The 15,682-nt window shown below is 49.5% G+C and overlaps 2 protein-coding genes across 2 annotated transcripts in view; both read right to left on the minus strand.

Annotated features, from left to right (window-relative positions):
• Positions 1 to 6,427: 6,427 nt before the first annotated feature.
• Positions 6,428 to 15,682, minus strand: part of LOC149441214 (uncharacterized) — a 63,109-nt gene continuing 53,854 nt past the window's right edge. Inside the window, exon 3 of the mRNA XM_089657587.1 lies at positions 6,428 to 7,627. Coding sequence (XP_089513713.1) covers positions 6,601 to 7,627 — 1,027 coding nt within the window. The 3' untranslated portion in view covers positions 6,428 to 6,600. The remainder of the gene's footprint in view (positions 7,628 to 15,682) is intronic.
• LOC149441215 (uncharacterized) lies at positions 9,393 to 9,881 on the minus strand. The gene is made up of 2 exons (XM_089657569.1): positions 9,654 to 9,881; positions 9,393 to 9,545 (listed from the first exon to the last, which is right to left on the minus strand). The coding sequence occupies exons 1-2, from the start codon at positions 9,879 to 9,881 to the stop codon at positions 9,393 to 9,395; spliced, it is 381 nt and encodes a 126-aa protein (XP_089513695.1).

The raw sequence follows: 15,682 nt of genomic DNA on the forward strand, positions 1-15,682 counted from the left end.
ATGTAGCCATTCTTGACCCCGGAACTCACTCATATTGATGGATCCACAATCCCATTTCAACAAATGTAACACTTCAATGGCAGAGGATGTGCCCTGTACAGAGGAAAACATGTAAATAATATTCTTTGTAATGTGTAAACGATGATCGCGTTCCTTCATTGTTATATTTAATAAAAGCTCTTTTCTTATTATCTATCGCTTTTGTAACTTTGGCCGTAAGCCACATAGGTTGGATTTTTAGCCTTTTATACTTGTTGCCCATGGGAATATATTCTGCAGTGTGGTCACATACAGTCTTTTTGAAGAACTCCCATTTCTGTGTTGTGTTCATCGATGCCAATATTCCCTGTCTAAGTCATGGAGAGCAGATCTCAGCCTTGAAAATTAGCTCTCTTAAAGTTCAGCATTTTTATTTTTCCCGTATGTGCTTGTTGTTTACAGCTAACAATAAATGAAATCATGTTATGGTCACTGCTACCCAGATGTTCTTTTATATGGACATTCGTAATAAGCTCTGCATGGTTGGAGATGACCAGGTCCAGCAGAGCATCATTCCTAGTTGGGGCCTCTATGAACTGGACCATAAAATTGTCCTGTAGTAGGTTTATACATTTCTGCCCTTTAACTGTTCCTGCAGTACCATTACTCCAGTCACTTTCCGGGTAGTTACCATCCCTCATTATTATCACTGTCCCTGCCCTTGCAGCCCTTTCCATCTGTGCAAGGAGCTGAGTCTCCACCTCCTCATTAACACTAGGAGGCCTATAACAAACTCCAATGATTAAATACAAGGAAAATAAGTCAGCGCTAAATAAATCAACACTGACAGCAGCTGTACACCAAGAAAGCACCATATAAGACCTTTCAAAGGACACAAGTATAACACAGAGGGGTGCAGCGCTCCTAAAAATCCATAATACAGAAAAAATGAATATGCAAATGACATAATAAAGTGACAATGTGCAAATATATATATATAGGCCACTATATAGTGGCTAATAGTGCTGGAAAGTGTGAAATCCAGTATAAAAGTCCAAAGAAGAGGTGATGATGAGATCCCAAATGATCTAAGGATGTCTATGACGGAGACCGTGGATCAGGTGATATAAAGTATATTGTGACCAGATCTGACCAGACCCATCCGATGATATTGGATGACCTGTGATTTCTACTGTCAATGCGCATTTAATTTGCGTATCTGGTGAGTGCGCAATCATATTACTTTATATCACCTGATCCACGGTCTCCATCATAGGACATCCTTAGATCATTTGGGATCTCATCATCGCCTCTTCTTTGGACTTTTATACTGGATTTCACACTTTCCAGCACTATTAGCCACTATTTATTGGCCTTTATATATATATATTTGCACATTGTCACTTTATTATGTCATTTGCATATTCATTTTTTCTGTATTATGGATTTTTAGGAGCGCTGCACCCCTCTGTGTTAAACTCCAATGATTACCTTTGTAGTACGCCCCCCATGTGCAGTTCCACCCAGAGGCGGACTGACCATTTGGAAACTCGTGCACTACCTGAGGGCCCGGGGTCAGTAGGGGGCCCTATGAGATGCCTCTGGTACCTTTTTCATGGGCTTTTTTGAGTTTGGGCAAGGACACAGGGGCCTCATGATCCCCTATTGCCCGGGGGCCCCATGAGTTGTCAGTCTGCCCCTGGTTCCACCCAAAATACTTCAGCCTCATCACACTCTCCATCAACTAGGTCCTCTTTCACACTCGCTCTGAGATCACTTCTCACATAGAGAGAGACACCATCACCTTTCCTATTTCCTCCGTCTCTCCGAAAGAGAACCGAGCCAGGAATATGAATGGCCCAGTCATGTGAGGAATGAAGCCAAGATTCAGCAATACCAATCCAATCCTAGTTCTCTTCATTCACCAAACCTTCCAACTCACCTATTGTGCTGGGCAGACTTCTGGCATTGGTGAACAAACACTTTCTCCGGCGCACCCGCACTCCATCCACCGCCATCCGCCACCACCCGGACCCCTGAGCTGCCGCCCTGAAGGGGTTTTGGACACTCCGTCCCTCCGGCGGAGCTCTGGTGGGTTGAGGCCTACTGTGGCCTACCACAGCACCCGAAGCCGCAGTTTTTCCTGCTGGCCGTGGCCGGAATCGCGGCCAGGATTGTGGACACGACGGGACGCCTCCGCTCCATCCCTTGGACAGGGGAAGCTGCCATCCCCCCTACCGGTCCTGCCAACACCTAGAAGGGGTCCGGAGCTGCGACAAACCGGGACATAGCCACCCAGCCCAGCCGCCAGCACACTGCTAGCCACCAGGTACACTAACAGGGGCACCTACTACCCACCAGGGACTACAAACCACCACCAGGGACTACAGGCCACTATCCCACCAGGGATCGCAAGCCCACCACCCCACCAGGGATCGCAAGCCCACCACCCCACTAGGGATCACAAGCCCACCATCCTGCCAGGGATTGCAAGCCCACCATCCTGCCAGGGATTGCAAACCCACCATCCCACCAGGGATTGCCAGCCACCATCCCACCAGGGATCGCCAGCCACCATCCCGCCAGGGATCACCAGACGCCGTGCTCTACACCAACTCCAGATGTCGTGCCCTGCATCATCCCCAGACTCCGTGCCCTACAGTATCCCCAGCCGCCGTGCCCAACAGCACCACCACACGCCGTGCCCAACAGCACCTCCTGACGCCGGCCTACAACACCCATCAGACCACCGGGACCACAGCACCTCCAGACGCTGGCCTACAGCACCCAACTGACTGCCGTGTCTAGCCAGCTGAAGACCTAGCTGCCCACCACTCTCCCTCTCCTCCCACAGACGAACTCCTCCGCCACTGTGCAACTGACTCTCTGTACCTTTATGCCCCAATGTGATACCTCCCACCTCCATCTATCAACCAGCACTCTGCCCACCCTCCTAACATGCCACCTGCACTCCTTCTCCTCGTACTCTTCTCCTACATTCACAAAATCTCCTTTTATCCCCCTACTCCCCCAAAACAACTATACATCGGACCCTCACTACTACCATCTCCCCACTATGGCTCTCACCACCTCCTCCTGATACTCCACTCTCCCACTGACCCACGCACCTCCACTAACAGACCCACACGATCCTTCACATCCCGCTCCCATGCCACCTTTCTCACCCTCCTTCTCCTCCTTACCGCCAGGGACATCTCCCCAAACCCCGGCCCCTCACCACCCCACTTACCCACTAAGCACCCTCCTACTCCCACTAACCGCCACAACCCCCTCAATCTTATATCTGTCCCCCTCCTCCCCGCATCCACCTCTCCACTCTTGGTTGCACTCCTGAACGCCCGATCGGTTTGCAACAAGCTCACCGCCATCCATGACCTCTTTATCTCCCGCTCCCTCAACCTCCTAGTGGTCACCGAAACCTGTATCCAGGCCACCGACTCCACCTCCCCTGCAGCACTCTCCTATGGAGGTCTCTTCTGGTACCACTCACCCAGACCGAGCGGTTGTAGAGGTGGTGGGGTTGGCATGCTCCTGTCACCGTTGAGCAACTTACTGGTCCTCCCAAACCCCCCCTCTCTATCCTTCTCCTCCTTCGAGGCCCACTGCATCCAACTCTTCTCCCCCACCCCTCTGAGGATTGCAGTGATCTATAGGTCCCCTGGTTCCATAGCCTGCTTCCTTGATGACTTTGCCATCTGGCTACCCTTCTTACTCTCCTCTGAGCTACCCACCCTCATCCTTGGAGACTTCAATATCCCCATCAATGTCAACAACCTGGCCACCTCCCAACTCATCCACTTAACCTCCTCCTTTGAGCTCACACAGTGCACACAGTCCTCCACCCACACTGATGGGAACACCCTAGACCTCGTCTTCTCCCATTGCTGCACCACCTGCAACCTCTCAAACACCCCTTTCCCCCTCTCTGACCACAACCTCATTACGTTCTCCATCTCCCGGTCCTCTAACACCTCCCCCCCACACGTCAAACAATCACCAGCCACAACCTCTGCAACCTGGACCCTGCCGCTCTCCACTCTGCAGCTGATCATCTCTACGACAGTATCCTTCCTCTGTCATGCCTGACCTGGCCACTACTGCGTATAACAACCTGCTATCAGCTGCCTTAGACTCGTTGGCACCCCCAACCACACGCAGCACCAGACCCGACCGCTCCAACCCTGGCAGAATGACCACACAAAAAATCCTAAACAACGCAGTCGTGCACTGGAGCTCCTATGGCACAAAACTAGATCCCCCCAAGCTTTCTCCCTCTACAAATCCGCCTTTCTCACCTACACCTCCTTCCTCCACGCAGCCAAACAAGCCTACTTTGTAACCCTCATTAACACCCTCTCCTCCAATCCCCGCTGGCTCTTCTCCACCTTCAACTCCCTACTCTCTCCCCCCCACCCCCACCCAGTACCTCACTCACTGCCCACGAGATTGCTGAACACTTCCAGAATAAAATCGATGCAATCCGTAAGGACATCACCAATGCTCAACCCACCTCCCGACCTGGCCTACCCCCCCTACCATAGCCCAATCAACTCTCCCCTCCTCTGACCTCGCTACCGCCCTCCCACCCACCACACCAAACAACCTTCACAGCTTCACCTCCCCTACACTCAAATCCTTCAGCCCTGCTACTTTTGAGGCGGTCATTAGGGTCTTCTCAAAAGCCCGTCTCACCACTTGCCCCCTTGACCCTGTCCCCTCACAACTCCTCCAGTCACCCTCCTCCTCCATCCTGCACTCCCTCACCAACATCTTCAATCTCTCCCTCTCTACTGGCACATTTCCTTCCCCCTAAAGCTCGCCCACATCACCCCCATACTCAAAAAACCCTCCCTGGACCCCAATGACCTGAACAACCTCAGACCCATCTCACTGCTGCCTTTCACTTCCAAACTCCTTGAGCGCTTAGTCTACAATCGCCTAAGAGCCCACCTCACCGACGACAACATCCTCGATCCCCTACAATCCAGCTTTCGCCCCCAACATTCCACCGAAACTGCCCTAATCAAAATCACTAACGACCTGCTATCCGCCAAAGCTAATGGACACTACTCTGTCCTCCTACTCCTCGACCTCTCTGCGGCCTTTGACACAGTTGACCACCCCCTCCTCCTTAACAAATTACACTCTCTTGGCATCAGAGACTCCGCTCTCTCCTGGCTCTCCTATCTATCCCAATGATCCTTTAGCATTACCTATAATTCTGCCACCTCCCCCTCTCTGTTGGGGTCCCCCAAGGCTCTGTCCTTGGGCCCCTTCTCTTCTCCATCTACATCTCCTCCCTCGGCAAACCTCTATGCCCATGACATACAAATTTACCTCTCCAACCCTCACCTCACCCCTTCAGTCTCCGCCCGTATCACCCACCTACTGAACGACATATCAGACTGGATGTCGCTCCATTTCCTCAAACTGAACCTCTCCAAAACCGAACTCCTAATCTTCCCCCCAGCCCCCCCGACCTCTCCATCACAACCAACAACGCTACCATCAGTCCCACCACGCAAGCCAAGGTCCTATGTGTCATCCTAGACTCTAACCTGTCGTTCCAACCCCATGTCCAATCGCTGGCAAACTCTTGCAGGCTCCACCTCCGCAACATCTCCAAGATACGTTCGTTCCTAACCCCAGACACTACTAAACTACTCCTTCACTCCCTTATTATCTCACGCCTGGACTACTGCAACTCCCTCCTCACCGGCCTCCCTCATCACAGACTCTCTCCGCTTCAGTCTATCCTGAACTCAGCGGCCAGACTCATCCACCTCACCAACCGCTCCGCTTCTGCCACCCGCCTCTGTCATTCCCTCCACTGGCTTGCCCAACGCATTAAATTCAAAAAACTAACACTGACATACAAAGCCCTTCATAACGCTGCCCCAAACTACCTCACTGACCTGATACCCAAATACCACCCAACCTGTAATCTTCGCTCCTCACAAGACCTCCTACTCTCTAGCTCCCTGGTCTCCACCTCCCATGCCCGACTGCAGGACTTCTCCAGAGCTTCCCCCATCCTCTGGAACTCACTTCCCCAATCCATCAGATTATCCCCTGCCCTTCTCACCTTTAGGCACACCCTAAAAACCCATCTCTTCAGGGAAACCTACCCCGCCCTCACCTAACAGCCGATCCCCTTCACTCCTCACTCCATTCCATCCCCCACAGCCATCTCCTCCTGTACCACCATCCTCTCCCTCCTAGATTGTAAGCTCAAAAGGGCAGGGCCCTCTAACCCCTCGTGTATTGTTTTGCTACTGTTTTGTCTCATGTCTTGTCCCACACAATATTGTACAGCGCTGAGCAAACCCTTTGGCGTTATAAAAATACTCTATAATAATAATAATTGACACCTTGTCCATTCACTGACACCTTGTTCACACGGATTTTGTGTATTTTTTATTTTCATACAATTGGTACCAATTCCACTGGTTGTAACATGGGAACCTTCTTATCTGCCATAGCCCTCCCCCATCTTTCCCCATTCCTCCCCCCAATAAGTACTGACCCCTGTCTGATCTGTCTACCCCGTTATAATCCCTGATGTACAAGAAGACAGGACTTCAGGGAGGAACATTTCCCTCACTCAGGACAAGAAAGTGGCTTCTCCCCCGTGTGAGATCTCTGATGTGTGTAAAGATTGGACTTCTGTGAAAAACATTTCCCGCACTCAGGACAAGAATACGGCTTCTCTCCCGTGTGACATCTCTGATGTCTGTAAAGATTGGACTTATCTGAAAAACATTTTTCACACTCAGGACAGGAATATGGCTTTTCCCCCGTGTGACATCTCTGATGTGTGTTAAGACTGGACTTCACTGAAAAACATTTCCCGCACTCAGGACAAGAATGCAGCTTCTTTCCCATGTGAGATCTCTGATGTGTGTAAAGACTGGACTTATCTGAAAAACACTTTCCACACTCAGGACAGGAAAGTGGCTTCTCCCCCATGTGAGATCTTTGATGAGTGTAAAGAAGGGACTTCACTGAAAAACATTTCCCGCACTCAGGACAGGAATATGGCTTCTCCCCCGTGTGAGATCTCTGATGTGTGTAAAGATGTGACTTTTGTGAAAAACATTTCCCACACTCAGGACAGGAAAATGGCTTCTCCCCTGTGTGACATCTCTGATGTTTGTGAAAAGTGGACTTATCTGAAAAACATTTTCCACACTCAGGACAGGAATACGGCTTCTCACCCGTGTGGGATCTTTGATGTGCGTAAAGACTGGTCTTCACTGAAAAACTTTTCCTGCACTCAGGACAGGAATACGGCTTCTCACCTGTGTGAGATCTTTGATGTGTGTAAAGATGGTACTTCTGTGAGAAACATTTCCCACACTCTGGACAGGAATATGGCTTCTCCCCCGTGTGAGATTTCTGATGTTTATGAAGATTGGAAATGTCTGAAAAACATTTCCCACACTCAGGACAGGAATACGGCTTCTCCCCCGTGTGAGATCTCTGATGTCTGTAAATATCGGACTTCCTTGAAAAACATTTCCCGCACTCAGGACAGGAATACGGCTTTTCCCCCGTGTGAGATCTTTGATGTCTGTAAATATCGGACTTCCTTGAAAAACATTTCCAGCACTCAGTACAGGAGAAGCTCTTCCCTGTTGGAAGGCCGGCCCGGTCCCGCACAGTCTGAGGTTCCTCAGGATACGAGGAATCCGATGGTCCATCTACACTGGGTGGTGCCGGATGGACATTGGAGGGAGCCGGGTTTTCTCCTGGACTATACTGTGTGATGTCCTCATCTTCTACTTTCCAGTCTGGAGACAAAGTGAGACAATCCTCGGAGGTTTTCCTCATCTCCCGGCCATGGACTAAAATACAAAGACAAAGAGGATTACTAGACAGGAGCTGATTGGTTCCCCCAAACCAGGACTCCGCCCACATCAGGCAGCTTGGTCTCTGAGGAGCTTACAATTCCACCCTCAAGGGAACTAGGAAATGGCTCCTCAGATCTCCTACCAGGTCATTTCTTTATTCATGGACCTTAGTCAGAGAGTGAGGAAACAACCAGAACTGTCTTTTATAGGAGGGACAGTGATGAGGGGATTATAGGACGAGGGTCCCCACCCCCTCTATCACTCATCGCCATCTTCCCAACACAAGAAGTACTGCACTTCCTTATTTAGTCCATGATTTAGTCATGAAGAACAGCGGGGCTGAGCCCCACCAGAGGTCAGAGAGTGAGGATGGGGGGAGAACAACCAAGATGAAGACTGGACTGATCCTGAAGACCACCATCATTGGGGTATTGACTCCTCCCTCATTATCACTTTCTGTTTAAGGGTCCAAAGTTGGAGGATGTTATCACATTATTATCACCATGTAAAAGTCTGTGCTCCAATCACATCATCCGATATAAAATGTCCAGCTGGTAGGAAATGGGTGTAACAAAAGAGAATCCATATTATGTGTATATATAGCAGAGGGGGGAGGGGGAGAGAGCAGAAGTCAGGACTATGTAATGTACAACATAGAGTATATAGTGCAGGGGTCAGGAGTATGTAATGTACAACATAGAGTATATAGTGCAGGGGTCAGGAGTATGTAATGTACAACATAGAGTATATAGTGCAGGGGTCAGGAGGATGTAATGTACAACACAGAGTATATAGTACAGGGGTCAGGAGTATGTAATGTACAACATAGAGTATATAGTGCAGGGGTCAGGAGTATGTAATGTACAAGACTAAATCATAAATACTAATTTGGGTTATTTTCACCAAAGAAATGTAGCAGAATATATATAATGTAATGTACAACATAGAGTATATAGTGCAGGGGTCAGGAGTATGGAATATACAATATAAATTATACAGTGTAAGGGTCAGGACTCATAATATTGGTATTCAGTAATCATTGGAAGATTAAATGTTTACTGTAGACAAGTTGCAGAGATCCCACACCGCTGCCTCCCATCTCCTGAGACTGCACTCAGTGACTTGGGTCTGAGACACTACAGACATATCCCTTCACCCGGCACAGCCAGCAGATAACAGAGCAAACAGAGGATAACAGAGAAACCCTGGGAGAAATGTTCTGTCAGAGATCTTACTAGACCCGGGCGTGGGGAAGGAGACCCAAAACAAACACCCCAGGGGCCTAAGTCTAGTAACACCTATGGGGAAAATCAACATTTTGCTGCCAGCTGAGCCCCAGAACCTCCATAAATCCAGTCTAGATACATAAATTGTGTCTGCAGCACAGAGAAGGAAGATTATCCGAGAGAAATCCAGGAATACAGGACGGGGAACACAGCTCAGGAAAGTGACCAGGGGATTACAGGCTGATATCACCCAGTCCCCGCCCTACTCTGGACCAATCAGTGAGCAGTATGGGTGGAGGAATGGATTTAGTGTTCATGACCCACCTGTGCTGATCTCTGTAGGAGTGTCCTCCTCTATAAATGTCCCCGTTATTCCATCCTCTTCCATAGACTGCTGATCATCCCTCACATACGCCTCTTCTTCTTCTGCTTTCACCTCAAATTCTATATCGATTGGATCTCCACTCTAAATCAAGGAAATGAGAGAAAATATCATCTGTAAAATGTAAGGTCACATAAAATATCCACACATTGTCTCCATGAATCCATGTTCTAGATGCTCCATCCCACCAACCTTGTAATGGTGAGGGATGGTGTGATCTTCCTGTATGGAATCCCGGGAATACAGAGGACGGGGACATCTCTCTGGTGGGTTCCTGGTATTAGGTGGCTCCATCATATCCTTGTGTCCTTCTGAAAACTCCTCCATCACTCCATACTCCTCATCCTCCTCTTTATACTCTTCTTTAACATCAATATTATCATCCCCGAGGATTCCACTCTGAAAGATATAATAAAACATTCATTGTAACAAACATGCTGTGTATAAATCACAACTACCAATAATTGTCATCATCTACCTGATGATGGTGAGGGATGGTGTGACCTTCCTGTGTGGAATCCCGGGAATACAGAGGACGGGGACATCTCTCTGGTGGGTTCCCATGACTGGATCCATCTGTAGGAAACACACACACTGACTGAATCCATTGTTTCTATGTGTTTATCAGATGATGGGGGATCTAGGTGGATCCTCCGTACTGCTCTCTCCTTTACAATAAAGTCTCCTCTTACCCGGTGATGTGAGGGGCGGCTGATTGTCCATCATGACGTCCTTGTAGAGATCCTTGTGTCCTTCTAAATACTCCCACTCCTCCATGGAGAAATAGACAGTGACACCCTGACACCTTATAGGAACCTGACACACACAATGATACAGTCACCATCCAGACACATCCCTTGTCTGTTACTGGAGAATGTCCCAGAATTCCCGGCACCACTCACCTCTCCTGTCAGCAGCTCCATCATCTTCTTGGTGACTTCTAGAATCTTCTTCTTCTTTCTCTCTTCTATCAGGGAGGGAGGTGGAGGCAATGTGATGTCATATGATCTCCAGACTTCACAGGAGGAAAACTCTACATCTGAACACAAATAGTCACATCAAATGATATTCCCAGAATCCTCCTCACCTCTCCATTCAGGTCTCCATTTTATTAAAGCCCCACTTCAGGCTGAGGTATAATTTCCCCCACAGGACCCCCACACTACGCAGGGTATAGGCTTGTTGCAGCATTCTGATGTCATTACATACAACGCAGGACCAACAGTCCCACTTTACATGTGAGGATACCAAGGGACCCCCACATCCTAAGAGCATCAGGAAAATGTCAGATGGAGGGACATTGGGAGGAGGAGTTGTGAGGTCGGTGTGATGTCATAGGATTCCCTGACTGGTGGAGGGACATTGGGAGGAGGAGCTGTGAGGTCGGTGTGATGTCATAGGATTCTCTGACTCTGGATGAAGGGACATTGGGAGGAGGAGCTGTGAGGTCAGTGTGATGTCATAGGATTCTCTGTCTCTGGATGGAGGGACATTGGGGGGAGGAGCTGTGAGGTCAGTGTGATGTCATAGGACATATAGACTCTGGATGGAGGGACATTTGGATGGGGAGATTTGAGGGGTCCTCTATATGCGGCTTCCATGCAAACCAAATCCTAGTTCCTGGGTGCGTCCTACCTCTCCTAAACTGAAGAGTGAAATTTGACCTTTATAATCCACAAATCTGTCCGGAATCTGCAGAAGTAAGCTGTCATGTGATCAGGTGACGTGCGGAGGAACGGAGTGTAAATAGCAGACAATTGTCTCCAGAGCCCCTAATGGTGGGGATGGATTTGGCGGCGTGCTGGTGCCAAGTTTCCTCCCCCCAGGGTCACTGCAGGTGTGGAGAAAAGCTGTGTAAGAGGATATGGAGGAGAGATGAGGAGGAGATCCAGGAATCAGGAGAAAGGTCAGGGCAAGCAACAGACGAGCGCATCCAAGAGACCAAGCCGGGGTCACTACACAGAAAATCAATCCAAGGAAACAACAGGCTGGACGAGGAATAGCAAGAAGGAGCTGAGAGACAAATGAGAATATTGCTCAGCCAATGGGAGATGATCTCAGCATGACTTCCATCATGAAGGAGATGAGGGGGAGGGGAGGAAGTCACTGAAGGTGACCATAGATCCATGGAAATTCAGCTGGTTCAGTAGGGATCGCTCACATTTCCATCCATGTGTGGCCACTGCCGGATAAAAGCCACTCCCCCAGCGGCTGCAGCCAATAGCTTCTGTGCTGATCCGTGTATTCTGAGAGCGGAGGAGTCCCCCCATTGTCAGAATACAAGAGTGCAGCGGGGAGGATTCCCCCATCCACCTCCAATGTGTGGATGGGGGGATCGCTTCTATTTCCTTCCATGACCTTTTTGTCCACTCACCCAGACCCAGTGGTCGGAAAGGTGGTGGGGTTGGTTTGTTTCTATTCCCACTCAGCGCCTTTCAAGTCCTCCCTAACCCTCCCTCTCTATCCTTCTCTTCTTTCCAGACTCACTGCATCCGGCTGTTTTCTCCCATCTCCCTGAGGATTGCAGTGATCTATCGGCCTGCTGGACCCGTGTCCCGCTTTCTTGATGATTTCTCTGCCTGCCTACCCTACTTTCTCTCCTCTGAACTACCCGCTATCATCCTCAGAGATTTTACCATCCCTATTAATGCCAACAACCCGACTACATCCCAACTCTTCAACATAACCTCATCTTTTGCATTAGCACAATGTATACCGTCCTCCACTCACTCTGATGGGAATACATTAGACCTTGTTTTCTCCCATCTTTGCACTCCCTACAACCTCACAAACACCCCCTTTCCTCTCTCTGATCACAATCTCATCACCTTCACAGTCTCCTCGTCTTCAAACACCTATCCCTCCAAGCAGCCAACAATTACCCGCAGAAACCTTCACAACTTGAACCCGGCTCCTTTCCACTCTGCAACTGACCAACTCTATGACAGAATCTCTCCCCTGTCCTGCCCTGACCTGGCCACTGCTGTCTACAACAGTTCACTGTCATCCACACTGGACTCACTTGGTCCTCTAACAACACGAAGCATCAGGCTCCGACCATTACATCCGTGGCAGACTGACCACACCAGACATCTTAGGAGACATAGTCGTGCGCTGGAGCGATTGTGGCGTAAAACCAAATCCCAGCAAGCATTCACCCGATATAAATCTGCTTTCTTCAAATACAATTCCTCCCTCCATGCTGCCAAACAAGACGACTTTGTCACTCTTATTAATACCTTGTCATCCAGTCCTTGTCGTCTCTTCTCTACTTTTAACTCTCTACTTTCTCCACCTCCACCCAGTACGTCAATCACTGCTCATGAGATTGGAAATCATTTCAAAAACAAGATTGACGCAATTCGTAGGGACATCACCACTGCACAGACATCCATCCCACTTAGCATACCTTATACTAAACCTCCCTCCACACTTTCCTCTTCTGACCTCGCTACTACTGAAGAGGTCACTAAGGTTTTCTTAGAAGCCCGTCTCACCACCTGCCCCCTGGATCCTGTCCCCTCACAACTACTACGGTCACCCTCTTCCATCCTATGCTCCCTCACTCACATCTTCAATCTTTCCCTCTCTACTGGTGCCTTCCCCTCCCCTATAAAGCATGCGCACATCACTCCCATACTTAACAAGCCCTCCCTGGACCCCACCAACCTGAACAACTTAAGACCCATCTCCCTGCTGCCATTTACCTCTAAACTCCTAGAACGCTTAGTCTACAATCACCTGAGCTCCCACCTCACCGACAACAACCTTCTTCACCCTTTACAGTCTGGCTTTCGCTCTCTACACTCCACTGAAACTGCCCTACTAAACCTCACTAATGATCTACTAACTGCTAAAACCAATGGCCACTACTCTATACTCATCCCAACCAATGGCCACTACTCCATACTAATCCCAACCAATGACCACTACTCCGTACTCATCCCAACCAATGGCCACTACTCCGTACTCATCCCAACCAATGGCCACTACTCCGTACTCATCCCAACCAATGGCCACTACTCTGTACTCCTCCCAACCAATGGCCACTACTCCGTACTCATCCCAACCAATGGCCACTACTCCGTACTCATCCCAACCAATGGCCACTACTCCGTACTCATCCAAACTAATGGCCACTATTCCGTACTCCTCCCAACCAATGGCCACTGCTCAGAACTCATCCCAACCAATGGCCACTACTCCGTACTCATCCCAACCAATGGCCACTACTCCGTACTCATCCCAACCAATGGCCACTACTCCGTACTCATCCCAACCAATGGCCACTACTCCGTACTCATCCCAACCAATGGCCACTACTCCATACTCATCCCAACCAATGGCCACTACTCTGGACTCATCCCAACCAATGGCCACTACTCCGTACTCATCCCAACCAATGGTCACTACTCCATACTTATCCCAACCAATGACCACTACTGCATTCTCATCCCAACCAATGACCACTACTGCATTCTCATCCCAACCGATGGCCACTACTCCGCACTCACCCAACCGATGGCCACTACTCCGTACTCATCCCAACCAATGGCCACTACTCCGTACTCATCCCAACCAATGGCCACTACTCCGTACTCATCCCAGCCAATGGCCATTACTCCGTACTCATCCCAACCAATGGTCACTACTCCGTACTCATCCCAACCAATGACCACTACTCCATTCTCATCCCAACCGATGGCCACTACTCCGCACTCATCCCAACCGATGGCCACTACTCCGTACTCATCCCAACCAATGACCACTACTCCATACTCTTCCCAACCAATGACCACTACTCCGTTCTCATCCCAACCAATGGCCACTACTCCGTACTCATCACAATCAATGGCCACTACTCCGTACTCATCCCAACCAATGGCCACTACTCCGTACTAATCCCAACGAATGACCACTACTCCGTACTCTTACTACTTTTGATACTGCGGCTTTTGATACTGTTTACCATCCTCCTCCTCAAAAAACTCCACTCTCTTGGCCTCCGAGACTCTGCTCTCTCCTGGTTCTCCTCCTACCTATCACAGCGCTTCTTCAGCATTACCTATAATGCTGCCACCTCCCCCTCACTTCCTATTTCTGTAGAGGTCCCTCAAGGCTCTGTCCTTAGACCCCTTCTCTTCTCCATCTACACCTCCTCCCTTGGTCACTTGATAACCTCCCATGGCTTTAAGTACCATCTCTGTGCTGATGACACACAAATCTATCTCTCTACCCCTCACCTCACCCCTTCAGTCTCCTCTCGCATTACTAACCTACTGAGTGACATATCGGCATGGATGTCACTCCACTTCCAGAAACTCAATCTTTCCAAAACTGAGCTCTTAGTATTCCCCCCAGCCCGTGCCCCCTCCCCTGACTTCTCCATCAAGATCAATAGCACAACCATCAGTCCCTCCCCTCATTCCAGGGTACTAGGTGTAATCCTAGACTCCCATCTGTCCTTTCAGCCCCAAATCCAATCACTGTCCAAATCGTGTAGACTTCATTTCCGCAACATCTCCAAGATACGCCCGTTCCTAACCTTGGAAACCACTAAGCAACTTATTCCCTCCCTGGTTATATCTCGCCTTGACTGTTGTAACTCCCTCCTCATTGGCCGACCTCATCGCAGGCTATCCCCTCTTCAGTCTATCATGAATGCTGCTGCCAGACTCATCCACCTTACTAACCGTTCTGTATCTGCCACCCCTCTCTGCCAATCCCTCCACTGGACTCCATTCAGTGTCCTCCACCCCTCTCTGACAATCCCTCCACTGGCCTCCATTCAGTGTCCTCCACCCCTCTCTGCCAATCCCTCCACTGGCCTCCACTCAGTGTTCTCCAGCCCTCTCTGCCAGTCCCTCCAGTGACCTCCATTCAGTGTTCTCCATCCCTCTCTGCCAATCCCTCCTCTGACTTCAAACTCAGTGTCCTCCACCCCTCTCTGCCAATCCCTGCACTGGCCTCCACTCAGTGTCATCCATCCCTCTCTGCAAATCCTTCCACTGACCTCCACTCAGTGTCCTCCACCCCTCTCTGCCAATCCCTCCACTGGCTTCCCTTTGCCCAACGGATAAAATTCAAAACATTAACAATAACATATAAAGCCATTTATAATTCTGCCCCAAATTACATCACCAATCTTGTCTCTTTATCACCCAAACCGTCCTCTCCTCTCCTTGCAAGACCTTCTGCTCTCTAGCTCCCTTGTCTCCTCC

Source organism: Staurois parvus, unplaced genomic scaffold (assembly GCF_062004578.1).
Source record: "Staurois parvus isolate SC_StPar_1 unplaced genomic scaffold, SC_StPar_1.0 ptg001011l, whole genome shotgun sequence".
Classification (NCBI taxonomy): domain Eukaryota; kingdom Metazoa; phylum Chordata; class Amphibia; order Anura; family Ranidae; genus Staurois; species Staurois parvus.

Coding starts and splice junctions, on each gene's coding strand:
- LOC149441215 (XM_089657569.1), bottom strand. CDS start 9,881: ATGTTTTATTATATCTTTCAGAGTGGAATCCTCGGGGATGATAATATT. Junction 9,546..9,653: donor CCATCCCTCACCATTACAAG/GTTGGTGGGATG, acceptor TCCTTGATTTAG/AGTGGAGATCCAATCGATAT.